This window comes from Liolophura sinensis, chromosome 2 (assembly GCF_032854445.1).
Source record: "Liolophura sinensis isolate JHLJ2023 chromosome 2, CUHK_Ljap_v2, whole genome shotgun sequence".
NCBI lineage: Eukaryota > Metazoa > Mollusca > Polyplacophora > Chitonida > Chitonidae > Liolophura > Liolophura sinensis.
In genome coordinates this window covers 12,867,762-12,895,128 of record NC_088296.1, presented here as the reverse complement: position 1 = coordinate 12,895,128, position 27,367 = coordinate 12,867,762, and the positions used below count along the sequence as shown (strand labels likewise).

The window sequence follows — 27,367 nt, the reverse complement described above, 5'->3', positions numbered from 1 at the left end:
TTAAATCGGTGTTAAATGTGAGTGTGCAAACATGTTAAAATATTATGCTGTGTAACGACTGTCAAGAGGATGTAGAATCGTTACCAAAGTTTTAACACTGATAATGAGGAATACACCTATATGATTTGATCTGATTATCACTGAACTATATGAATGTGTAAAGGTTTGAATTCCACCCACTTTAAATAGCGTTAATTTATAAATATAAATGCTTTCCCTCCTCTACTACGGTCAACATGTTAGATTATACAGTATTAAGGTTAAATGTATATATAACAGAACGTCAGTTTTCAGCGTGTAATGCTTTGGTTCAGGTCTGAGAACAATACCCTGGGAAGACAATATGAACACAAGCGGAGGATCACATCGTGGCAACAAAAGCTAAACCCATGCAGTGTATGTTACCATGTTGCAGCTAAATGCATATGTTGCCATGTTACAATCAATTTTATAACCTACGATTTCTTAGGTTGAGAAACAGGGCCATATTTAGGGGCTGTTATCCTGATGCACCTAGTGTGTATATGTTTTATTGAGAAAATTGACAGAATCTCACGGGATCAAAACCCAACGTTTGCTTCTGCTTTTTTTCTCTTGGACGACTCTTCAGCAAACACAGTGTCATCAATTGTCCTCCTTACATCACCCATGACACAGAACACTCACATTCGACCACAATCTGGCTACAAACTACATCATCTTTTTTTAGCGTCAGATCAGGCAAATGTGGAGATATCTTCAGGTTCGTCTTTCATGACTGTCTGGTATATTTTATGTGTAAATTGTCTTTTATGTTCCTGTACTGGCGTGGATTGCAGCTAAGCATTTATGTTCTAGTTCTGACGAAACAAGGCATTAAGCATTTTGTGGTATTTTTCTGTTTCTGTTTATGTTTTTGTACTGATGAAGTTAGACACTTAAAGATTTTGTTATACAATTTTGTTCTGATTAATTCGGCCACGATTTATTTTATGGTATGTTGTTGTGTTGATAAATTTACCCACTAAGCATTTTGAGGTATGTTCTTATGTTGATGAAGCCACTCGGAGACACTTTTCTCGTGAGATTCCAGCCACTGCATGTTCATCTTAATGCTCTCCAGTGCCTGCTTCACGGCCCTTTCACCAGACCCTACATTTCGATCCTTGAAGAAAGATTCCACCTAAAACATCAACAACAACAGCATATATACTGAAAGTAATGACGATATAACATTGCTGGTATTTTCACATGGAGAATACTTGTGGCAACAGGTAAGCAGAAAAGAACAGTGAATGACTGACGGAATGGCTGCACGGATATGGTTTCATGCCACATCGCAATACCGCGGCTATATCGCGTACAGAACAAGTTTAACCCAGGAGACTGCAGCAAATGTGGACAGGTTACTTGATAACCTATAACTTTAGTGTGTTTTGTTGAGTGAAATGTATATGTACATTTAGAACATTTTGGTACATATTAAGCACTATAAACAGGGAGAGAAAAATTGAAGTCACACAATAATATTGCTGGAATAGATAAGCTAATTTTTGTCCAGAAAAACACCTGATAAAGTACTAAAGTACGTTTACTTTTTAACATTTTAATTTTATTTGTTGGAGTATAGACAGGAGGAAACCTTAACTAAACAATCAACCTTTAGCAAGTTACTGATCAATACTCCCACACCTTTACTAAACAATCAACCTTTAGCAAGTTAATGATCAATACTTCCACACCTTAACTAAACAATCAACCTTTGGCAAGTTACTGATCAATACTCCCACAGGTGACATACATGTACAAACATGTATACCATATTGGCGAAAATCCAACAGTCTTCAACCTAAGACAGTACAATGGCGACAAAAGCGTGACTGACCGCTGTCACCAAAAATTTTCTAACAATGAGAGAGGGGGAATCTAGGAATTCTCTGTTGAAGGCTGCAAATGAATCTCTACCACCTATTAAGGTACATGAATTATGCAATTCGGGTCCAAGCTGTGTAGTCTATTATTCACATCTATTTTTGTGATGTGGGCAAACTGGTAATGTAGTACAATGCCATACAGCAGAACAATCATTAAGGCCAATCCGGTTTGCACCACTGCACAGGACAAGGTACACCCCCCACCCCCCCCCCCGCTGAACCTGTATGTGCCTGTGGTTGGGATCAAGTCATTCACCTTAACTCTGCTGCTGTCGGTTTCAGATGCTGTTTTAGACTTCAGTCAGACTTAGATTTAACTTAGATTTATTTCTAGTTGGGTCAATTCCTTTTCATCTATTTATTTTCCTCTCTTTGTAAAATCACACCATACTGTCTGTGTATGGTCATTGTTTCCAGCATGCGAAACCTGTTTGTACGTATATGTATTGTACATAATGCTGCTCACCTGCCAAAGCTATGAAATGCATTCTCAAATTTGCTTGTATATATGTAGCAGGTAAGTGAACCAAACTGTGTGTGTTTTTATTTGATTATGGCAGCAGTTTGCAGCCGAAAGCTCATAATATACCAGCATGTACAAAGTTGTGAAAAAAAATCCTATATGTTTTGGTTTTAGTTAAAATCTATTAAAAAAGAGTTGTCATACACTTTCATGATAAAACTGAAATTAGTGTATAATCAGAAATTTAAGATACAGTATTACTGTGAAAAGTTAAGACTAAGTCTGACTTAGCTAAGTTTATTTGATTTATTTATTTATTTGATTGGTGTTTTACGTCGCACTCGAGTATTTCACTTAGACGACAGTGACCAGCGTTATGATGGGAGGAAACCCACGAAGCTGACAGACCTTCCCACTTACAGTTGGGGAGGAAGCCAGCATGAGCTGGACTTGAACTCACAGCGACCGCATTAGTGAGAGGTTCCTGGGTCATTTCCTTGCGCTAGTGCGCTAACCAACTGAGCAGCTAAATTTAAAACATCGGCTTTGTGATCCCAGAGCCTGAACCATATCCTGCTCCCCAGGTGTGAAGAAATTACGAAAACAACGAAGAATCATGAAAACCATGAAGACCTGTGCAACCTTACCTCATCAAAATCAAACTGTGTGGAGAAGGAGGAGGCAATGCTACGAATGATGCGGCTCCCTGTAAACAGTCCACTGCCCATCCTGAACCACAGGTGAGAAAAAGCAGGGGGGGAAAAAAGAACACGCACAAAACGATGAACATAACATTATAAACAGCAAACAAAACGAGATAGTGCAGACCGTCACCATAGTAACCAAAAAAAATGCATATACTGTAACTCTGTAAAACGGTACAAAAGGTTGAATGTTCACCACATGACAACTTCAGTTTATTCAGGCATCAAAATTTTGTGAACAAAGAGAAAAAATCTTACTTGGCTTCTCTGTTCGATAAACAAATATTTTTAACATTTTCGCCCTGAATGCAGAAGCTCTGGTGTAACCACATTTGAGAGAAATGATGCTCTCCATCCCATTTATTATAAATGCACCCTTCACATCAAGAGGAAATGTCATGGTTTCTGAAGGGATATTTCACGCACTACATTCACGCACATTTGGGACAATATCTCTTGCTTGGATACCTTACAAATTTGTACACTTCATGTATTATAAAAATACTGCATTCACATTTTCATATCACATAAAATGCCTGTGTCTTTGAATCATGCCATGTGATAAAACAAAAAATTTTGTGCCATTTTAATCAGAAAAGTTCAACAAGAACCTGAATCCCTCTAATACCTCATGTACCTCATTGTACATCTCCATTGTGTTAAAGCCGGTCAGAATTCCATTCAAACTTCCAAACGGATGTGAGAGCACGCTTAACACAAAGAATTCATTATCAAATATATAATAATGGATAATATTAATGGTTTTCAGAAGTCAGCAATTTAAATCTGTAATACATGTAGTTGTATATGGGTAATATAATGATGGTGTTTTATTTGTGGCAGTATGGTCTCGTTGCTTTCGCATCTCCATTGCTACATCACAAAACCATCACGCTGAAGACACTAAATAGGACACCTCATTCTTGTAGGTGTACATGTACACACAGCAGCATAGTCTCACTGCCTTCACATCTCCACTGCTACATTACAAAACCATCACACTGAAGACACCAACCAGGACACGTCATCCTTGTAACAGCATGGTATTTTTGTCTTCACATTTACATCTATGGTGCTACATTACAAAGGATGTATATTTTTTTCAGCGCTTTCATTTTCACACAAAACCTTATTGTAGAGATTAATGCATGCTACAATATACATGTATTCAGGTACCTTGTTTATCAGTCCAAGTCATACATAATCCAAGAAATTATCCCAAAATATAAACCGTTTTTGCAGGGACAATCAAGGCCTAAAGCAACATCTAACAAAATTCAAGCATAGAATGTGCTTTCAAGGGTTGACTAGAGGGTAGCTTGTTCATAGTGCTGCCTCACCGAGATGCCATGCCCATGATATCACTTCAAGTCCTTCCGTTCTGACAGCTTGTACAATGTTGTTGAATGCAAACAAGGAAGTACAAAGGCTTACAAGTTAATTTTTAGGGCTTAAGTCTACACAAACTGAGGTAATTTCAAGTCAAAATTGAAGCCTTAATGCAATATTCGGTCTAGTCTATGCAAGTTTAAATTTTACAATTTTACATCAGGAATTCTTGGTTGTAGCTCCTACATTTATGGTCCAAAAATATTTGCTTAAATTGCATTTCAACAATGGTTTGTTCGATCTGCCTGATCTGCATGATCTGCATGATAAACACAGATCAACTCCGAGTGTGATTTAACACTTTCAATCCCATACATTCATTAAAGTCCTGACATGGTCTCAACCAGTAACACCCACTTTTTTTTGTTGCTTTATTTTTTCCGTTTATTCTTGTTGTTTTTTTTTCATCCTACCTCTCCAGAATGGTGGCCCAGTTTTGCCGGACAAATCGCCATGCCAACAGCCTTCCAGAAGGGTTAACGGCCACACTCCCTATCACACTGGCACAATCCTGAGAGCGGATCTTATTTGAGTCCAGACTATAGTGGAGATATCTGAGGAGAAACAGAAAAGGTATCATAACAGACGGTACAATCCTGAGAGTGGATCTTATCCCAGTCCATAGTGGATATGTCTGAGGAGAAACAGAAAGGTATCATAACAGACAGTACAATCCTGAGAGCGGATCTTATCCGTGTTTAGACTATGGTGGAGATATCTCAGGAGAAACAGAAAGGTATCATAACAGACAGTACAATCCTGAGAATGCATCTTATCCGTGTCCAGACTATGGTGGAGATATCTCAGGAGAAACATGGAGATCATAACAGAGTGCAGTCCTGAGAGCAGATCTTATCCGAGTCCAGACTGTCGTGGAAATATCAGAGAAAAAACAGCAATTCCAAGAAAATTATCAACCACACATTTGACAAACCACAGTTGATGCACTGACACAATTAGTCTTTGATGACAAACTTATCAATAACTGTTCACTTCTTGCAAAAGACAGTCATGCCTGGAGAAACCACTGCACTTCACCAGGAACCTAACAAACCTCCTCACGTAAAACTATTGTTGAATAGACTAAAGCTTGATTCAAACAAGTGACTTTATCAGTCAAGAGTTACATGTACATGAGGTATTTTTGAAGGATGACCACCGAACTGTATTGCCAACAAGGGCCTATTGTACAACCAGCATGTTCTCTATGACCAAAAACAATGCAATACAATGACAATGGCATAATCAGAGACAACTTGTTTTTGATATCGTACTCCCTTACCGTGTCAAAAGTTGTGTGTCTCGAGTGGCAGCCAATGCTGACAACATCAGCTTCTTCTCCGATGCAACTTTCGTTGTTTGATATCTCTTCCAGCAAAATTCCCACTCCTTCTCTCCCCCATACTGAACTCCAGCCTGGTATATCACACTCTTCAGGTTAGGGTCCAGACTGTATCAACAGAGAGTAGCACACTAAACATTATCACACAGCAAAATTCCCACTCCTTCTCTCCCCCATACTGAGCTCCAGCCTGGTATATCACACTTTTCAGGTTAGGGTCCAGACTGTATCAACAGAGAGTAATACATTAAACATTATAACACAGCAAAATTCCCACTCCTTCTCTCCCCCATACTGAGCTCCAGCCTGGTATATCACACTCTTCAGGTTAGGGTCCAGACTGTATCAAAAGAGAGTAGTACACTAAACATTATCACACAGCAAAATTCCCACTCCTTCTCTCCCATACTGAGCTCCAGCCTGGTATATCACACTTTTCAGGTTAGGGTCCAGACTGTATCAGCAGAGAGTAGTACACTAAACATTATCACACAGCAAAATTCCCACTCCTTCTCTCCCCCATACTGAGCTCCAGCCTGGTATATCACACTCTTCAGGTTAGGGTCCTGACTGTATCAACAGAGAGTAGTACACTAAACATTATCACACAGCAAAATTCCCACTCCTTCTCACCCCCATACTGAGCTCCAGCCTGGTATATCACACTCTTCAGGTTAGGGTCCAGACTGTATCAACAGAGAGTAGTACACTAAACATTATCACACAGCAAAATTCCCATTCCTTCTCTCCCCAATACTGAGCTCCAGCCTGGTATATCACACTTTTCAGGTTAGGGTCCAGACTGTATCAACAGAGAGTAGTACACTAAACATTATCACACAGCAAAATTCCCACTCCTTCTCTCCCCCATACTGAGCTCCAGCCTGGTATATCACACTCTTCAGGTTAGGGTCCAGACTGTATCAACAGAGAGTAGTACACTAAACATTATCACACAGCAAAATTCCCACTCCTTCTCTCCCCCATACTGAGCTCCAGCCTGGTATATCACACTCTTCAGGTTAGGGTCCAGACTGTATCAACAGAGAGTAGTACATTAAACATTATAACACAGCAAAATTCCCACTCCTTCTCTCCCCCATACTGAACTCCCAGCTGGTATATCACACTCTTCAGGTTAGGGTCCAGACTGTAGAGTTCAGAGGGTACATGCAGCACACTAATCATTCTAACAGAGCAACAACCACTTCTCCTCTCACCTCACATCTTTGCCAGAGCCTAGCTCTCGTCCTTCCCTTCTATTGACACCAGGTAACACCTTTTTTAACTGTTGTGAAGGCTTACCATGAACATGAATATTAAAGACAGGTTATAGTAAACGTAAAGGTTTTATGTACCTTTTCCCTTCGTTCATCCATTGGTCAAAGTGTCTCTTCCCTTCTGGTACAGCACTCCCCTGTCCCAAGTACACCGCCTCTCTTAACACCATTTGTCTCAGGAAACCTGGAAACATCAATAATGACTACATGTATCTCATACACGTATGACAGATAGGAAATACTGTGTCTGGTAGTGACAGCTGCACAAGTACACAAGAATAGTTTGAGACAACAGACACTGAAACGCATGCAGCATACTGGCTGTTTCATTTATTTATTTATTTGATTGGTGTTTTACGCCATACTCAAGAATATTTCACTTATATGACGAGGGCCAGCATTATGGTGGAAGGAACCCACGACCATCCACAGGTTGCAGTCAGACCTTCCTACTTAAAGCCAGAGAGGAAGCCAGCATGAGCTGGACTTGAACTCACAATGACCGCATTGGTGAGAGATTCCTGGGTCTTTACGCTCTGCTAGCGCGCTAACCAACTGAGCCATGGAGGCCCCTGGCTGTCTCAATCTGGAGGTGAACCCACATAACCCTACATACATACACTACCTGAGGTTTAGAGCACTACATTCTCTAAGGTTAACATCAACAGTTTCTGGTAACCTAAATCACACTGGGGTCTACTCTACACACAACCAATACACATTGTAATAAGCATAAATAAACTTCCGAGACAAAACATCCTGGCAAGAACAACTCAGTACATGCAATTATTTAGTGCACAAAAAATGCATAGAATGGCGGTGGGTTTTCCCTGGCTCTGCCCAGTTTCCTCTTCCCAGTTTTCCTCTGACCATAAACCTGGCCGCCATTGTACAACACAAATATTCTTGAGTACAGAAAAAAAATCCAGTCAAATGAATAAATAAATCAATGGGCCTGGTGCTTCATGTTAGACTACATGATACCTTCACTTTATCTATGATGGTGTTCAGGTTTATGGGTGGAAGAAACCAGTAAGATCTGGACAAACTGACAAACCCCAAGGAAACCAGGTCCTTAGGAAAATCAGACCCTGGGGAAATCAGATAGAGTGTGTCCATGGAAAACTGCTATATCATACCAGGTACCAGACAAGGCCCAGGCTGACTTAAAGCTGCAACCAAAACAGCGGTAGCTATCATCAAACATGCAATTACACGCGTCAAGAGCTAGTTGACTTTTGTCAGAACACATTAGATCGCTGTGCCAGTACTTCTGACTTTCTTGATCTTCACACTAAAAACCCATCCACTTACTTGTCCAGGTGAGATCCTTTGTCTTCCCAACCCAGTTTACCTATAATTGGACTCAGCAGGTTCAAAAAGTACTCCTGAAAGCAGAATAATAGTTATTATTTACAGTTTCGAAGTTTATACAACTATGTGTTGACAATACATAATATCTGCCACGCCGTGTTCAGTGAATGACTTGCCTTCCATGAATGACTTCTTCCAGTATTGAACACTCAGCTATGCAACAGTCACTAAGCTCTTTTGGAGATCTGAGCAATGTAGGTATTTGTACAATCCCAGCATGTTGAAAACAGTCTCTGATGAAAAATCTTCATCATTACCTAAATTTACACGCTCAATTTTCCAATACTCTACATTGTGCTTCATTTGGCCCTGACCACCGTTAAACTATTACCTCATGAAAGCCAAACCAACAAGAGCAATATGGGTTTGAACCCGTTGATTTTATTTGATTGGTGTTTTACGCCGTACTCAAGAATATTTCACTTATACGACGGCTGCCAGCATTATGGTGGGTAGAAACCGGGCACAGCCCAGGGGAAACCAACGACCATCCACAGGTTGCTGACAGACCTTCCCACTTACGGTCGGAGAGGAAGCCAGCATGAGCTGGACTTGAACTCACAGTGACTGCATTGGTGAGAGGCTCCTGGGTCATTACGCATAACCGATTGAGCCACAGAAGCCCCCGGTTTGAAACCCATAACATTATAGAGGTAAATGGCTGATCTACCCAATTCTATTCTAGAAAGAGAACAGCTGACGGCACCTTGAAGTCTGCATACGCTGGTCTGTCCAGCAATCTGTGACCGATGTAATCCAAATTGTCAATGGCGGCCACCCAAGGGACGTAATCCTGCTCATGGACAAGATAGGTGCTGAGGTCCAGGGCCGTTGTTATCTTCATGCGGCCAGCCCTGGAATAAACGCAGCAAATAAACTAAGAGCAGGATAACAAAGTTAACAGAGCCATACAGTGGAGGTTCTGATGTGTCTGACCCCAATCATAACAGGCACAATGTGACTGTGAATAAATCAATTTTATAAAAAGTAACTATGAATAAAAAGAAATTTGTAAAAACCATCATATTATTGTTCAATTTACTTGCAAGTTTTAATACAGCTTGTCAATGATTGTCTCTAGATATGACTCTGCTTTAATGATAGTTACATGATGGTCATACATTACTCTCATGATGGGACAGACACATTTTCCTGACAAGCCCTTCTTCTCTTGGCTCTGGAAATGTCATTATCCTTTCTGCCACATTTGATCCAGCATGTCTTAAGGGACCTCAGAGACCTTTTAGAGCACTGAGCCACAAGGTAGTCCACTCTAATATCCCAGACAGTCAAATCTGAACCAGTTTAAATTTAACCCAGTTCATGGATTTTTTCCAATTGCACAATCAGATTTAAACCAGCTCAGCATAAAAAATATGCATCTGAGGCATTTGAGTGATTGGTGGAAGGATAGTGGTGGTGGAGGGGGGGGGGGGGGGGGGGGGGGGGCTGAGGGGAGCCCGAATTCGGGGACCCATGATCCTCATATGTTCATTTCTGACCATGATGGAAAATATGCATAGAACAGAGGGATTATGAAGAAAAATGAGTCAAAATTGTTTCTTACCATATCTGTCTTGTTTTGTTTAATAAAACCATACTCTTTGTTTTATATACCTATTCACGTATACTTTAAGCCACTTTCACACTTAAACCGGCTTAATTGCCCGTGTGAACCAGGTATAATCTGTAGCTGTCAATATCCTATGTTTCAGGCTCACCTGGATAAAGCAAAGGCATCATCAATGAGCCCGGCTCTGTCTCCAGCTGAGAACACCTGTAATTATCACAATCATAGACAGATTTTTTAATAGAAAATAACATATTATAAATGTGCGTGTATTTTTTCATGTAACGGTGAAATGTCAGGATTTCATTGACTGATATTAAAGTAACACCTGACACTGTATCACCTAATTTTGCTGTTAAACTCCGATGTCTAACAGGAAGGTAGAACTCACAAACTATACAGGTGCCTTTATCCAGTATTTACTGAGTCTGATCAACTGATCCCAATATGATCCTCAGTCTAAACTGGTCAGAAATTATACCTTGTGCACCATTTTTTGGGGATCAACTGATCCAAATATGATCCTCAGTCTAAACTGGTCAGAAACTACATGTATACCTTGTGCACCATTTACTGAGTCTGATCAACTGATCCCAATATGATCCTCAGTCTATACTGGTCAGAAACTACATGTATACTTTGTGCACCATTTACTGAGTCTGATCAACTGATCCCAATATGATCCTCAGTCTAAACTGGTCAGAATTATACCTTGTGCACCATTTTTTGGGGGATCAACTGATCCAAATATGCTTCTCCGTCTAAACTGGTCAGAAACTATACCTTGTGCACCATTTACTGAGCTTGATCAACTGATCCAAATATGCTTCTCCCATCTAAATTGGTCAGAAACTATACTTATGCACCATTTACTGAGTGTGTAGTACCTGGTGGTTATCAGACTTGAGGACTGTGATCAACTCATCCCACATGCTCTCATCATAATTCACACGGTAAAATCCGTACATCCCAGAGTTTGCCTTGATCCATGTTGTCTCGGGCGGAACAGTGAAAGATGCTGTAGGCAGGAGTATTAACAGACATACTTGTGTTGCATCAATATAGCATGTATTACAGCATTACACATGGGAAAGTTCATCAGTAACTTGCCACAGGTTCAGTGGTTTACACCAAGCTTCCAGTTTCATCTGCCCACAAAATTGACCACCGTCATATCAGAGCAAACTTCTAAAGCATGGTGTGCAACAATACTCGAATACAATATATAAATAATAAATAAAACATTTGCCCAATGTACAAAACGTACAAACTGAAGGTAAAATGAGATCTGGAGAAAATGACTTTTCTCATTATAAAGGGACTTTTCTCAATATACAGGGACTTTTCACATTATAAAGGAAATTTTCTCATTATAAAAGGACTTTTCTCATTATAAAGGGACTTTTCTCATTATAAAAGGACTTTTCTCATTATAAAGGGACTTTTCTCAATATACAGGGACTTTTCACATTATAAAGGAAATTTTCTCATTATAAAAGGGCTTTTCACATTATAAAGGAAATTTTCTCATTATAAAAGGACTTTTCTCATTATAAAAGGACTTTTCACATTATAAAGGAAATTTTCTCATTATACAGGGACTTTTCACATTATAAAGGAAATTTTCTCATTATAAAAGGACTTTTCTCATTATAAAAGGAAATTTTCTCATTATAAAAGGACTTTTCTCATTATAAAAGGAACATAATCAGTCTTTATATGAAGATAATGCTTGGTTTCATCAAAAGATTCACAACATAACCTGTCTATATATTAGATATTCTGTGTGGGTATACGGCCTGATATTTGCAAATGTCAGGCTGTATACCCACGCAACCTGCTGGTACCACGAATTCGTCACAATGAAGAGCATTACAGACATTTTTGCTTGAAATAATACTGGTACTTCAGCCAACACTCCCTGTGTTCTCATGGATGTTTTGCCGCTGAGCAGCCTGCGGCACACAATGAGAAGAAGAACACCAGGTTTGATTGGGGACGTTAGTTGAGCTGAGAGAAAAATATCTAGCATTGGTGAACTGCTAGTTATTTATTTTCTATTCAGTTTGTAAGGGAGTGTCAATTCACTCTCTCAGAAAGATGTTACCAGCAGATTTTTCCACATGTTGCTGTTGCATCATTAGAACTCTTTTGAAAATGAAGTCAAGAAGAGTTACTGACTGGTACATTGTCAACCATGGTAACTATCTACCAGCACATGCGTCCCTAACTCCGTGGGTATACAGGCAAAATATTCCTTGCCTAGTCGCCGAACACGATAGCTTTCAAAGCGGAACCTGACTGGCAAGTGAATAATGCACATTTATCATTATTCAGTGAATCAACGTAGATGATGTCGGACATTGCCATCTTGGTCAACACAAAAGGTCATCCTCCACTTTCAAAACCAAACTGCTTTTTAACTCCAACTCGAAGAGAAATACAACAGACTAACCTGAGTTAAGTTTCATCCACAAAGAGGAAGCAGGGGTGATCTCTTCAGAGGAGATATAGTTCAACGGAATATACCACTTGTAACTGAAGGGAAAACAGGAGAGTTCATTACACATCGAATTATTATAACATGCTCACTATAAAAAGATTCAATCTCAGACATGTAAATTAAATATGAGTGAGTGCTTGGAGTTTAATGTCAATTTTTCAGTCATATGAGGATGAAGGAATCCTCAGAGTGCATGTAATGTGCCTCCTTGTAGCAGGACAGATTTCCATCACTCTTTTATCTAGTGCTTCTTCACTGCGACGACTTACTGAAGGCAAGTAAGGCACCTCGCCCGAGCTGTTATGCTGATACAAGTCAACCAGTCATTGCACTATCCTCTTCCTGCTGAACGCCAAGCAAGGAAGTTACAATTTCCTCTTTTAAGTTCTTAGGTGTGACCCGACCCAGGATTGACCCTGGATCTACCGCTCCCGAAGCGGACACTCTACCAACTGTGCTATCGGGGCCGGTGTGTTCAAAAAATGATGCTGGTCCAGAACCAGTCAGTACCATGGGGTCAAGTCTTCGCTGTGTACAAGATTCAGTGATGAGCTTATGGCCATGATGAAATAATAATGGCTGACTCCGAAACCTGAATGATGTGTACATGCATCACACATGATGAAGTTTTCAACTTCTGCTATTAATGGTGGAAAGGTGTTTTGCCAAGCTCCCTTAAGCTACTTATTTCATTCGAAATTTTCTAGAAGTTGGGTGGATGATTAACAAAGAGCATTGGCTCACATGTATGGATACCAATTTCTTAATTTAATAACTCCCCTGGGCTCTCGCAGCAACCTGCAGATGGTCATGGGTTTCCCCCGGGCTCTGCCCGGTTTCTTCCCACCATAATGATGGCCGCCGTCGTATAAGTGAAATATTCTTAAGTACGGCGTAAAGCACCAATCAAATAAATAAATAAATAATTCAATAACATGAAGTTTCAACGTGGCAAGTTACATGCACATCACTCTCAAAATAGCTTGAGCTAATGCCTACAGGAAAATGGTCATTATTTAGAACACTTGCTGTGATTGCTCTCAAACCTGGTAGAACTATTGTACTTTACCTAAAAATTTATCATTTCCAAAGTGAAACAATTTCCTTGGTTCTGACTGATTCATCCACCTCATGGGGTCACTTAGTTCTTTGTGAAGCATCACTAAGTTTTTATCAGACAAACTTATGAGCTGGCTAAGGCCTTTATGCACATGTACTTGTGAACAGTGCATTTTTACAGACCAAACATTAGGTCAAATACAGTAATTATCGACAGCAACTTCTTAATTTATTCACACAACACTCCAGTTGAAATTTCTTGTGGTTGCATTTAGTTTTCCAGCAGCACCTACTTAAACGGTGAGGTGACAGGATTGACTGTCTCCCCTGCGTAGAGAAGGAACCTCTCCTGTGTTGCCTCGATCTTGTTCCCTGTCCTAGTGAGGGTCACCACAGGGTACCCCATCTGCCGAGTCCATGTGTCCATCACTGTCTTCACATCCCCATCAAGCTCAGATATATCAGCCACCTAGGGGATAGGACGGATGGATAAAACAGAGCATCATGAAACGGTTAAGACTTCATCTTAATCTGTAGTCCTGTATTATTCTTGTAGGTCTGACTAAAGCCCAAAATTGTGGTACGATATTCATAAATTTTGGTCCATGTGATTTAATAATAATTTGGTTTATGACTGCACCATAACGAAACTGCACTCTTGGGACAGTAGTCACATTTCATATAGTGGAGGAAACCACTGAAGGACAGCCAGTGCAAACTGAATATAAACTTTTGTCCATGATCATTCATCCAAACAAAAAATTATTTCAAACAAAAAATTTTATCATAAGTTACCTTACATTATTTTGTGCAAAAAACAACACAATGTCTGGGTACATATTTATATAGCATGTTATTTACAGATTCTGGTCTATCTTTTCAAATAAAGCAAATACTATGTGATAACTCCATGGAATTAGAAAGTTTTGTTTCTTAATGTAGGCTGATTTATCAGCTGTCAAGCACTATTAATGCATTAATATAAGTTCATGACGAGATATCATATACCAGGGCTGGATTTGAACCACTGATTTCATGATGAGAGCCAGCTGTGGATGTAGAAGCCTTACCTGAGACAGAGCATCCCACAAGTCTGAAGTTTGTGTGTTACTGTAACTGAAGTCCTTCAGGTAGTTGTGTAAACCAGCCTTGAACTTCTTCATCCCAACAAAGTTCTGCAACATTCTCAGTATAGAAGATCCCTGTGGAAGAGAGAAAAGAAGAAAAACAACTTAAGTTTCATTAATTTGCATGAATTCATCTCCACTGCTCTGTTCAAACTATTAATTGTGGCTCAAATCTGTTAGCATACTGATGACAGAACAGACTATGGGCTATAATTTGGTGCAGGTCCCAGCATTCTAGTGTTCTTAGTTTTCATTCTATAGGCCAAAACATGATTTCTTCAAAATGACAGATATCCGGAAACAATTTGAATATGATGGGGTTTATACACATAAGACGTGCACTGCTACAATACGAAATTACCATTGAATGAATCCACGTGTTAAGCATTGCTTATTAAAGTACAGTTCATTATAAAGACAACAGTCAAGTTCATCCCTTAATAAGATATTTTGATGTATCTAACTTTTGGTGGGGGAAGCGTGGGTGAGGGCAGGGGGGTCGGTGGTGGTGTCATTTGGTGGGATACACTGGGGGGGGAGAGTGGTCTGGGGGCAAATTACCAGAAGCATACATAGGCTTGTAGAAGTCAAAAAAAAAAACACAACTTTATACACACATGTACAACACACAGAAGGTGTATTTAATACCAGACAGCTAGACAAAATGGCTGTGTGGGGGTGTTTGGTGTTTGTCCACTGTCAGGTCCAATCTTACCTTGTCATATGAAATGGAGTCAAATATCTCATTGATCTGGTTGGGATTGTGCACCGGGATTTGTATTGCATGAGAGTTACTCAGGCTATCCAGGTTCAGGGCCCCCAACAGGTTCTGGGCCACAAACTGGTCAAACTGGAAATATATATATGTAACCCATAAAGAAACAATTAATTTGCTGGATGCCATCAAACACCTTTACTAGATTAAATTACAGTAATAAAATGTTTAACTCTTTATTCCATTGTTTTTACTGGGTTTGAATTCAATCACGAAACACTCCACTTTCCCTACTGAAATCATCTTGTGAGAAAAATGAAATAATAAGGCAACGCAACTTTTGGTTTCACATTCTCTACTCCCAGGTCCCCATTCAACACGTCTTACTCACCAGTTTCCACTCTGGTTTCACACACTCCACTCCCAGGTTCTCACTTAACACATGTCTTACTCACCAGTTTCCACTCTGGTTTCACACTCTCCACTCCCAGGTCCCCACTCAACATATGTCTTACTCACCAGTTTCCACTCTGGTTTCACACACTCCACTCCCAGGTTCTCATGCAACACATGTCTTACTCACCAGTTTCCACTCTGGTTTCACACACTCCAACCCCAGGTTCCCACGCAACATATGTCTTACTCACCAGTTTCCACTCTGGTTTCACACTCTCCACTCCCAGGTCCCCACTCAACATATGTCTTACTCACCAGTTTCCACTCTGGTTTCGCACACTCCACTCCCAGGTTCTCACTCAACACGTCTTACTCACCAATTTCCACTCTGGTTTCACACTCTTCACTCCCAGGTGCCCACTCAACAAATGTCTTATTCACCAGTTTCCACTCTGGTTTTACACTCCACTCCCCGGTTCTCACTCAGCAAATGTCTTACTCACCAGTTTCCACTCTGGTTCACACTCTCCACTCTCAGGTTCTCGCTCAACATATGTCTTACTCACCAGTTTCCACTCTGGTTTCACACTCTCCACTCCCAGGTACTCCACAAAGCTGGCAAACCCTTCATTAAGCCACAGGTCATCCCACCACTTCATGGTCACCAGGTTTCCAAACCACTGTCAAAGAAAAGCACTAAGATGACACAGCAACTCCCGGCATATGTTGGAAACTGACCTATATGTACATTTAGCGCCACAAGAAATGAATCTGAAAATACATATTGATACAAGTCTCAAAATTCAACTCATGCACCATTTACACAAACCTGCTGATTCAACTGATGCACCATCTACACAAGCCTGCTGATGTAAGTTTTCCTACAATTTCCTGCAATAGTGTTGCTCACCAACTGGAAACAGGTTTGTTTCAAATCAATGTCCAATACTACACAGAAGGGCGGCAAAGATTGGCACCAACTACTATGCTGTGCTAAAGCAGTGACACCACGCCACGAATTAGAATTTCCCACCGTCCCCTTCACCACAAGGATATGTTTATGTGGACTTTACCTGATGGGCGAGTTCATGGGCCACGACGATGGCGACCCACTGCTGTGAGGCGGTGGAGGATTCCCCTGGGTCGTACAAGATGGACGTTGTCCTGTAGGTAATCAGTCCCCAGTTCTCCATGGCTCCAGCAGCGAAGTCTGGGATTGCTATCAGGTCTGTATCGAAAAAGCAAACAGTCAGTATCACTTTGTACAGCAATCCATGGCTATTCAACAACACATCACATTTATTCTACAAAACGTTTCACTTATAAGATAGTTTACATGTATGTGTGGTTGAAGCTGGAGTAAACAGCAGACAAACCTCCCAACACACAGTCACGGCTGAAGCAGGGGGAGCTGGGCACAAACACACAGCGCAGTTGAAGCAGGCGGAGCTGGATACAAACGCAGTCAGCACTGAAGCAGTGGGAGCTGGATGCAAACACGCAGTCGCCATTGAAGCAAAGGGGGCTGGATACAAACATGCAGTCGCAGCTGAAGTAGTAAGAGCTGGATACAAACACGAAGTCGCAGCTGAAGCTGGGGAGCTGGATACAAACACGCAGTCGCAGCTGAAGCAAGCGGAGCTGGATAAACACGCAGTTGGCACTGATGCAGTGGGAGCTTGATACAAACACACAGTTGCCACTGAAGCACTGGGAGCTAGATACAAACACGCAGTCGCCAATGAAGCAAGGGGGGGCTGGATACAAACACGCAGTTGGCAATGAAGCAGTGGGAGCTGGATACAAACACGCAGTTGCGGCTCAACCAGGGAGCCTGGATAAAAAAACGCAGTCAAGGCTGAAGCAGGGGGAGCTAGATATAAACACGCAGTTGCCATTAAAGCAGTGGGGGTTGGATACAAACACGCAGTCATGGCTGAAGAAGTGGGAGGTGGATACAAACACGCAGTCACGGCTGAAGAAGTGGGAGGTGGATAAAAACACACAGTCATGGCTGAAGAAGTGGGAGGTGGATACAAACACGCAGTCACGGCTGAAGAAGTGGGAGCTGGATACAAACACGCAGTCGCGGCCGAAGCGGGGGAGCTGGATACAAACACGCAGTGGCAACTGAAGCAGTCGGAGCAGGATAGAACCACGCAGTCGTGGCAGAAGCAGGGGGAGCTGGATACAAACACGCAGTTGCTGCTGAAGCAGGGGGAACTGGATACAAACACGAAGTTGCGGCTGAAGCAGGGGGAGCTGGATAAAAACATGCAGTCGTGGCTGAAGCAGGGGGAGCTGGATAGAAACATGCAGCCGCAGCTGAAGCAAGGGGGAACTGTATACAAACACTAAATCGTGACTGAAGCAGCGGGAGCCGGATAGAAACACGAAGTCGCGGCTGAAGCAGTGTGAACTGGATAAAAATATGCAGCTGCGACTGAAGCAGGGGGAGCTGGATACAAACACTAAGTCGTGGCTGAAGCAGCGGGAGCTGGATAGAAACACGAAGTCGCGGCTGAAGCAGCGGGAGATGGATAAAAACATGCAGTCGCGGCTGAAGCAAGGGGAGCCGGATACAAACACTAAGTCGCAGCTGAAGCAGTGGGAGCTGGATAAAAACATATAGTTGCCACTGAAGCAAGGGGAGCTGGATACAAACACGCAATCGCAGCGGGAGCTGGATGCAAACACACAGTTGCAGCTGAAGCAGCAGAAGATGGATACAAACACACAGTTGCTGCTGAAGCAGGGGAGCTGGATACAAACACACAGTTGCCACTGAAGCAGTGGGAGCTGGATACAAACACGCAGTCAAGGCTGAAGCAGTGGGCATGGTGAGAGCTGGATACAAACACGCAGTCGAGGCTGAAGCAGTGGGCATGGTGAGAGCTGGATACAAACACACAGTCGAGACTGAAGCAGTGGGCATGGTGGGAGCTGGATACAAACACGAAGTCACAGCTGAAGCGGAGGAGATGGATACAAACACGCAATCTCACTGGTCGAGTTGCAACCAGCAAGCACTTTAACTCTCTTCATTAGTGTACATGTACATTTTAATTACTTTATTACATCACATGCATGTCATTTATATCATATTTGGGCCAGTCAGCAAAATCTACAAGTATGTGTCAAAACACCTGCATACCAGGAAAATAATCGCTAGGCCAATTCTAAAAACGACATCTAAATGTAACAAAAATCACCAAAGAAAATATATGAAGTACAGAATAGTGGCAGAATCATGCCTAGAAAAGCAGTCAACAGTTTTCAATGATGCTGGATCAGTATTCAAATTGTGTACCATTCTAGTTTATATGTTGTCAATAATAAAATATGTATCTTGTAACTCCTCATATATCCAATATGGTGATCTAATTCAACACGGGGCCTCTGTGGCTCAGTTGGTTAGTGCACTAGCGCAGCGTAATGACCCAGGAGTCTCTCACCAATGCGGTTGCTGTGAGTTCAAGTCCAGCTCATATTGGCTTCCTCTTCGGGCATACATGGGAAGGTCCTCCAGCTACCTGTGTATGGTCAGGGGTTACCCTCGGGCTGTGCCCGGTTTCCACCCACCATAATGCTGGCCACCATCGTATAAGTGAAACATTCTTGAGTACGGCGTAAAACACCAATGAAATAAATGAATTCAACACATTCAATGAATATACAGGCCCTAGCCCTGGGTTAAGTGGATTTAGACCCAATCATAAAGAAGAGTGCTGGAGATTCTGAATGCTCTCTGTCCACATTTCCTTACAAGAGGATTATACTCATCATAAAACTCATTGAGAAATATGTACAAATTCCACAGGGGTCAAATACATCTTGCACTGGATCCCTATACATACATGTGTATCAAAATCTCTGATCATAACATGGCATAAGCTTACTTTAAATAACTCCTTAATATCAAAAACTGTAGACAGCTATCTGACTTCTACCTACTCCATTCAGATTTTAAAATTTATTCTTTGTGAGATGTTGAGTATGATAATCATTAAGCATTAAAATCTTTAAACGAAAATCTGAAGAAAAGCCTGTTAAATTGCCAACCCCACATGTATTTTAATAGCTTTACCTGAAATATTAAGTTTAAGGGTCCTGACAAACTAACAATTAATTAATAACAATAAACTAAATGATACAGCAGTTTTCCAGTAAAATCTATAATGCTTATACATTCCAAAACCGTCCCAATGAAATCAGCAACTTCCACAACGCTTGGCACTAAACACTGTGGTGAATTTATATATGTACCTGTAGAAAGAGATACATAGCAAATACAACATCAATAGCCTTCAGAAATCTCGCACACTTCATCATTTACTGTGCATCCTCTATCTCTTAGTGTATGTAGTAAAAGAAGTCACCAATCTAGTGATACCTGTAAGTTTGCAGACCAAGCAGTGGCTGCCAGATTTGAATAGGGTCTGCTGCAACAGGGTCATCTTATTTGACTAAGCCGTACAGTGTTACCCACATATTTGTATGTGTGACAGGTGTCTAAACATTACTTCAGGATCTTACCTTGCTTAGGTAGTGGATACTTGATCCCAAAGAATGTGTCATAATGATCCAGGATCTGGATTGCAGTATCCAGAGCAAACCTGGCCTGCTGAATCACATCGGTAGGAGCAAAAACCCGCACCTAAATAAAGGATGATGAGAATTATCACAATTCAAAGATCAAAGAAGGCCATCCTTCTCATCACTCTGGCCTGCTGAATCACATCGGTAGGAGCAAAAACCCGCACCTAAATAAAGGATGGTGAGGATTATCACAATTCAAAGATCAAAGAAGGCCATCCTTCTCATCATTCTTTGCTAGGTTTAATCCAACAATATCAGAAAAATATTAAGGAAGGCTGGAAGGGATTGTTTTTTTTTTTTTTTTAATTATGACTCATGAAAAGGAAAATAACATTGAGACAGAAGAAAAATAAAAGCTTTAGTACAGGGCACTTTTTTTGGAAGGCTAACTGGATTACACCAAACTACATGTAATGTTAATGCCGCAGCTTCACCTATGACTACTGCCTGACAACATAAATCAGTTTGAAATGCTAATGGCTGCTTTGTTTCTGAACCCGATGCTACTGTAAATGTCAAAATGCTATGGATACATACAAAATTATAGCAACTGAACATGCATTTTTTTTTAACTGTAGTTTTAAGTATCATCAGAAATGCATAGTTACCATGACACCAGACTTAGTATAATCTGTCAGGTTGGCAAAGTCACAGACCACAAAAGCCACCAGGTATGTGCTCATCTTGACACTGGTTTCAAACTTGTCCTCCATCAGGAGTGCACTCCCTTTGTAGGGGGTGCTGTTCAGGAGAGGCATGTTGAACAGAGAGATGTGATGCATGTCTCTGACCATTGATAGACTGAAGTTCGCTTTCATGTCTGGCTCATCAAAACAGGGAAATGCAGCACGAGCATCTGTTGCTTCAAAATGAGTTGTGGCTATAACTCTGAAAACAGCATACATAAGTATACATAAGTATATCAACATCAGGGCTTTCTTTTCTCCTCATGACTCGCCAAAACCACACTACGGGAATCCCAGTAGTTTCTCATAAACGCTGTAAATATGGTAAAGTGACAAAAATAATTTTCAAAATGAACAAAAGTTGCACCTCCAATTTTCAATTCCTCCCTACTCTACCTCCACCGGGAAAGTGAACACGGAGTTTAAAACATCATTACTCTGTTAATAACTTGGAATCTAGAAATTCGGTGTTCTTTCTACATGCATTATAACTTTAACGTGGCGCATCAGCATCATAGCGCAAGATTCTCGCACAGCAAATCTGAGGGAGTTCAGCTGCAGATTCAGCTAAAAAACAACAGAAATAAAGACCTAAACACGAACATGTACCTATGGCTGGTAAGACTGATTATCAAAATGAAGTCAAACGTGACCTGCTATTAAGCCAACAGCTATACTAAAAGTTGTGTTGAACTCTAGCTTTCCACTCTTTGTAACATCTCCTGACTATTCCAGATATCCTATCTCAAACATGTCAAATCTTCCACTACATGTATTAATATTTTATCATACGGGAAGACAGTGAATGGTGGGATTGTCACCTCTACCTTTTATGGGTCCTCCAAACAGATTTGAGCCACAATTTTTTTTTTACACGCTGTAGAGTGAAAGTTGATATCTTCAATGTCAGTTTAACATGGCTGTCATAACCCATTCAATACACTACATTGTATTTGTTTTCCAATCATGATTATGCTGGGAAAAAAAAAGACAAAAGAAAACAGAAGTGACATATTTTAAATTGCTCAACTTGTCAGTGGCTGAAAAAGCCATCATATCACTGAGAAGTAGATGAAAAAAATAAACACCCAAGTGGAGATAACAGCAGCAGAATACACGCACAAGTCTGCTGGCTATTAGTCCGAAATTGTTGCCTATTGCCTTGAGATTTTACTTTATGGGTGTGGCAATGTGGACATGAGATTTTACTTTATGGGTGTGGCAACGTGAACGTGGAATTTTACTTAATGGGTGTGGCAATGTGGACATGGGAATTTAATTCGTGGGTGTGGCAATGTGGACGTGGGAATTTAATTAGTTCGTGTGGCAGTGTGGACGTGAGATTCTACTTAGTGGGTGTGGCAATGTGGACATGAGATTTTACTATATGGGTGTGGCAATTTTATAACAGTCAGCCGTCATCTGTTATTTTTCTTTTGGTGGAAAAAATTGCTAATGAAATGACAAACGCACTTTTGCATGGCCTGACTTACCTGGTCTGGTTGTCTTTAGTATGGTACATGCTCTTGTAAAGCCCTGCCAGTTTGCTCACAAGCTTAGCCCTGAATTCTACTCTCAGCAAAATCTGTTCGTTCTTCGTCAAGGTGCGATCCAGACCCAGATAATATTGTTCAAATTTCTTATACTCCAGAGCTTCCACAACACTAATCTCTTCTCCATCCGTCTTATCAAATTTCAAGCTGTAGCTGGTGATGTTCATCTCCTTGACGTGAAACACAATGAAATTTGTTGCTTTCAGCACTCTGAGGTGCATTTCGACATTTCCTCGAAACCAGGACTCTGTGAGATTCGGATGCATATGGATGTGGTACCATTCGGGAATGACGTCTCGTGGAAGCCGAATTTTCTTCCACGGAAACGGCTTCCCATTGGTGGCGAGTTCTGGCGTTGTGGTTATGGGAACGGGAGTTTCAGTGGTTGACTGATTGATAAAATAGCTAGCCACAGGGCATGATGGGTGGAGAACGGGTCGCGCGAAAGCAGCGAATAGTGCAACAGCAAGAATGACGAGCCCAGTAGCGATAGTTGCTGCCATGGCCTTGTTGCGACTGCAGATGATCTGTCGACACCGTTGAGAGCCCGACGGCTCATACACAGATTTCTTGTGAGCACGGGTGTCTCCTGAAACAATGAAGATGTACCAATTGATTAACCAATCCACTGACTGATTAACCCACTCACAGACTGATTAACCAATCGATTGATTGATTAAACCACTCACAGACTGATTAACCCACTCACTGACTGATTAACACACTCAGACTTATCAATCCACTGAACACATACGAGACACACTGGGATGAAAAAGATGAAAAGTATACATCATACTCATAATTTTGACATTTTTAGCATTTCTGAATAAAATCATGAACATTTTTCTGAATCATTTTTAGTATAAATCAAGAAGAATTCCTCCAAAAAGAGGACAAATCTCATGCTCATGCCTGACTCAATCACTGACTGATTTATTCCAAGCAAGAATTCATACAGCTCAGTTGTTCGAAAGTGTATTAAACATGTTAAACATGTTTAGCCTACTTCTGTTTTCACACAATTTGATCTATGAATGTGATGAAAGGTGTTTAAAGTTTATTATTAGAATAATGTGGGTGAAATATCAAATGTTTTGTGTTCACATTTTGAATAGTTGAATATTTACGATGGTTATCGTTTTTCTGGCCCACTTGATATACAGTAGAGTGTAGTTAAGATAAAACTAATAACATCTGTTCATTTTATACACTGCATGTAGATTTAGATCCAATCATATAGGATACAAGTACATAGTAATTATCATGTACACTGTACCTGCCTGACATATACATCTTAGACCCCAGCATTCAGTTGTGGCATACAATAGAGTGGTGAATGGCCGATAAAAGCTAATGGGAATAATACACAACAAAACCTACATATGTTTGGTGAAATCCTGTTTATTCTCTGGACAGATGTCACCACATATATGGGCTCAATGCTGCCTGGAAATCTGGTATGTTGTAGATCACCTAAAAATTTGCTCATTTTGCCTAATGCTGACAGTTCTATAGATCTTACAAAGGTGTAAATTGGAAGGTAGTGTGATTTTTGTCTATTGATCTTACACAGGTGTGATTTCATACAGGGGTAAATGTAGGATAGACCACCAAAACTGATATTTTATGAAAATAATCCTCTAAAACAGGACTTTTTAAGGTGAAATTTCAGCCAATGATCTGGGAATTCAGCTCTTAGTGGTACAGCTGCTCCTGTATTCAGCTGTGTAAATACAGGGGTATTATAATAACAGGAGCTAGTTTGTGATTAACACCTACATGTAGTGAAACTCGACTGTCATCATTGAAATGAAATATTGTAACGTACAGCATGGCAAATCACACACCATAATACATGTTAATAAATAAATGACTTCAAAGGTTCTGAAAAGTATTTTTCCAATCTACAAAATTACCCATTCCAACAAGCACAAATTCATGGTAGTGAAATGGAAATATAAAGCGTCATAAAGCATAAAAAAAACACTGACAACACTATCTGAAACAAGCTGTGTTATTTTGGGGCTACTGGCTATTTTTCACTACCTTAAATACACAAACATGCTTGAAAGTGAGCACTGTTTACTACTGATGCATCAATTTGGTTATTCTTCTTTAACGAATATTATGAGGGAAAAATAAAAATCTCATACCATGATTTCATAACTATAATGTTATTGCCTATAAAATCACTTATCTGGGGAATCACTCAAAGTATGGTTATTGTGTCCAACCTAACCAACCCTCCAAAACAGGGCCTAATTCTAAAGTTTTTATTGGGTTTTTCTTCTTCTTTCTCTGTCTACACTAATTTCTTTATATCCCTATCTTTTGTTCCTTAGGCCACAATAATTTCAACTTGTTGTTTTACAGGCAGAATAAAATTTTTTTTCAATGTCGTCAGAGTGTACAGCAATAAAACTTTAAAATCCTTCAATTTGTGGAAACTGTGGATTATACCAGCAATTTTTCCTCTTAAAGACAAATTTCCATGATCGGAAAGCCTTGAAATCCAGGAAAATCATTAAAAAAAACCCAACAAGGCTGAACGAAATAACAAGGTCATAGTGGATATTCAGTTTTATTTCAATTTTGAGTTTTTTTCGTGGCAGCTTTCACAAAAAACACCAAATAAACCTTGTGTCACCTTAGACAGAATTTTTAAAAAAAACTCACTAGTTACCTACCCTAATTTTTCTGATAGGGATGGGTTACTTACATAACTAAGAAGTTTTTAAGGATAGCCTTGTAAGCACCATATTTATTCATCACAGAGTGAGACTTAACACATACACAGGTGGTGCTGATGTGAACAAATAAGATTTATTTATTTGATTTATTTGATTGGTGTTTTACACCGTACTCAAGAATATTTCACTTATAGGGTGGCGACCAGCATTATGGTGGGTGGAAACCAGGCACAGCCCGGGGGAAACCCAGGACCATCTGCAGGTTGCTGGCAGACCTCCCCACATAGAGGAGGAAGCCAGCATGAGCTGGACTGGCACTCACAGCGACCGCATTGGTGAGACTCATGGGTCATTACACTGCACTAATGTGCTAACCAACTGAGCCATGGAAGCCCCTTGAACAAATAAGAGGAATTTATGCAACTCTGTATATTTAACCTTGGAAGACTTTGCTTCACTCTGTTATATTTGTACTGGATTGTAAAATTTCGGAAAGGGCCGATCACTAATCTCCCACACCCATCCAGCCACTCTTTTACCATGCTTAGGGTCCTTGGGCACCTGACTTAAAATCCTGAGATGTGGATTATCTCAAAGGTAAATATCCAAAGGTAAATTCTAACCTCTCCACTCACTTCTCGTTTACGAAATGGCCGCCATTTACACGGAGGGCATGCGGGGCCAGGCAGCTGGTTACGAAATGGCTTACCCATACTGGCCTCATTTGTGGAGGTCACACAGGTCAAAACAACATCATGTGCTGATTCGCGGACGTGAGAACCTTAATGCGATTTGTACCATCTAAAGTCAAGGGGGCTAACAAAAGGACATCATAACCAGCATAACTGAAGGGAGGGATAGTTTCATATCCAGCTACCTGGCTGCTCATGTGCGCCGTGAAGATGGCAACCATTTCGTAAATCAGAAGTGAGCGGAGAGGTTGGATTTTTACAATTGGGATAATCAACATCTCAGGATTTGAACAGCCAAGTGCCCTAGGGCCCTAAGCATTGTAAAGGAATATCTGGACAGGCATGGGATTCTGCGCGACGTTCAGACTTTCACAATCCGTCCTTTAGCCACAAATGGGACTCTACCATGACTATGCAAGCATCAATACAAATATAAAAGAGTTAGTATTTTTAAGTCCAGGATCGCACGTCTTCATGGGCTACTTTCTACAATGCAAATATTTACACTCTCAGACATATATATGTATATGATTCTTGTATCTTATCCATTTTGTTTCAAAACATTATACATGGAATATAATACATTTTACACTTTCAAATCATATATTGATTTCAAAACAGAACAAAATTCTGTCAAAACCTAATGTTAGGGCAGTGTCAGTGGACTCCTGATGCTCTGTTACCTTATTTACTTCCTTCAAAATTAACTAATCGAAAACAAACTACATGCAACTCGATAAATTTGTCTTGTAAAACAAGCGGAAGAAAGTGAAATGATAATTTCATGTTTCATCTTTCAAAGCACGCGGCTTCGCAAGATGCTGCTAGTGCCGAATTAAATCTGTTAATAACAATTTCACTAATTTTCTGAACCAGTCTGTATACAAACCAGGTAAAAAGGAGACATCCTCGATGTCGTTTTCCTCCATTGTTGTTGTTACGTCAGTGTTACTCAAACGATGTCCCGACGCCGCCGCGGTTGATGCTGGCGTCGGAGAAAATTTGACAGACACCGTGAAATCAGGGGTTAAGCTCGTCCAAAAAAAATTTCACAGCTCTTTTTTCGAAAGAGCACACCTTTCTTACTGCTCCAAGCTCGTGCAGCAATAATGAAAGGATTGCTTTTCGACAGAGAGCGAATAAAATCCAAATATTGTCACTATTTATGACAGATGCTAGCAGGTGTCCTCCATTTTGAATGTGGAGTTATGGTAAAACTCGGACATGTAGAAAAGGGGATAGGGCAAACACAAAAACGGTAAACGGATCCGAGGGCTGAACATATCGGTACTTGAAATAATAACTTAACGAC

General features: G+C 40.6%; 1 protein-coding gene across 1 annotated transcript; it reads right to left on the bottom strand.

Annotated features, from left to right (window-relative positions):
- On the bottom strand, positions 1–27,236 carry LOC135462768 (endoplasmic reticulum aminopeptidase 2-like). Its single transcript, XM_064740011.1, has 19 exons — positions 26,945–27,236; positions 22,614–23,262; positions 21,043–21,322; positions 20,372–20,492; positions 16,909–17,063; positions 16,402–16,515; positions 15,440–15,574; positions 14,668–14,799; positions 13,891–14,066; positions 12,491–12,573; positions 10,923–11,053; positions 10,187–10,242; positions 9,172–9,319; positions 8,405–8,479; positions 7,170–7,273; positions 5,752–5,919; positions 4,883–5,023; positions 3,024–3,105; positions 1–1,162 (listed from the first exon to the last, which is right to left on the bottom strand). Exons 1-19 carry the CDS (start codon positions 26,982–26,984, stop codon positions 1,004–1,006), a joined length of 2,949 nt encoding a protein of 982 aa, XP_064596081.1. The 5' UTR covers positions 26,985–27,236; the 3' UTR covers positions 1–1,003.
- Between the last annotated feature and the right edge of the window lie 131 nt (positions 27,237–27,367).

Coding starts and splice junctions, on each gene's coding strand:
- LOC135462768 (XM_064740011.1), bottom strand. CDS start 26,984: ATGGAGGAAAACGACATCGAGGATGTCTCCTTTTTACCTG. Junction 14,067..14,667: donor TGTGGGATGCTCTGTCTCAG/GTAAGGCTTCTA, acceptor CCTATCCCCTAG/GTGGCTGATATATCTGAGCT. Junction 8,480..9,171: donor CAGCGTATGCAGACTTCAAG/GTGCCGTCAGCT, acceptor TTCTGCTTTCAG/GAGTACTTTTTGAACCTGCT.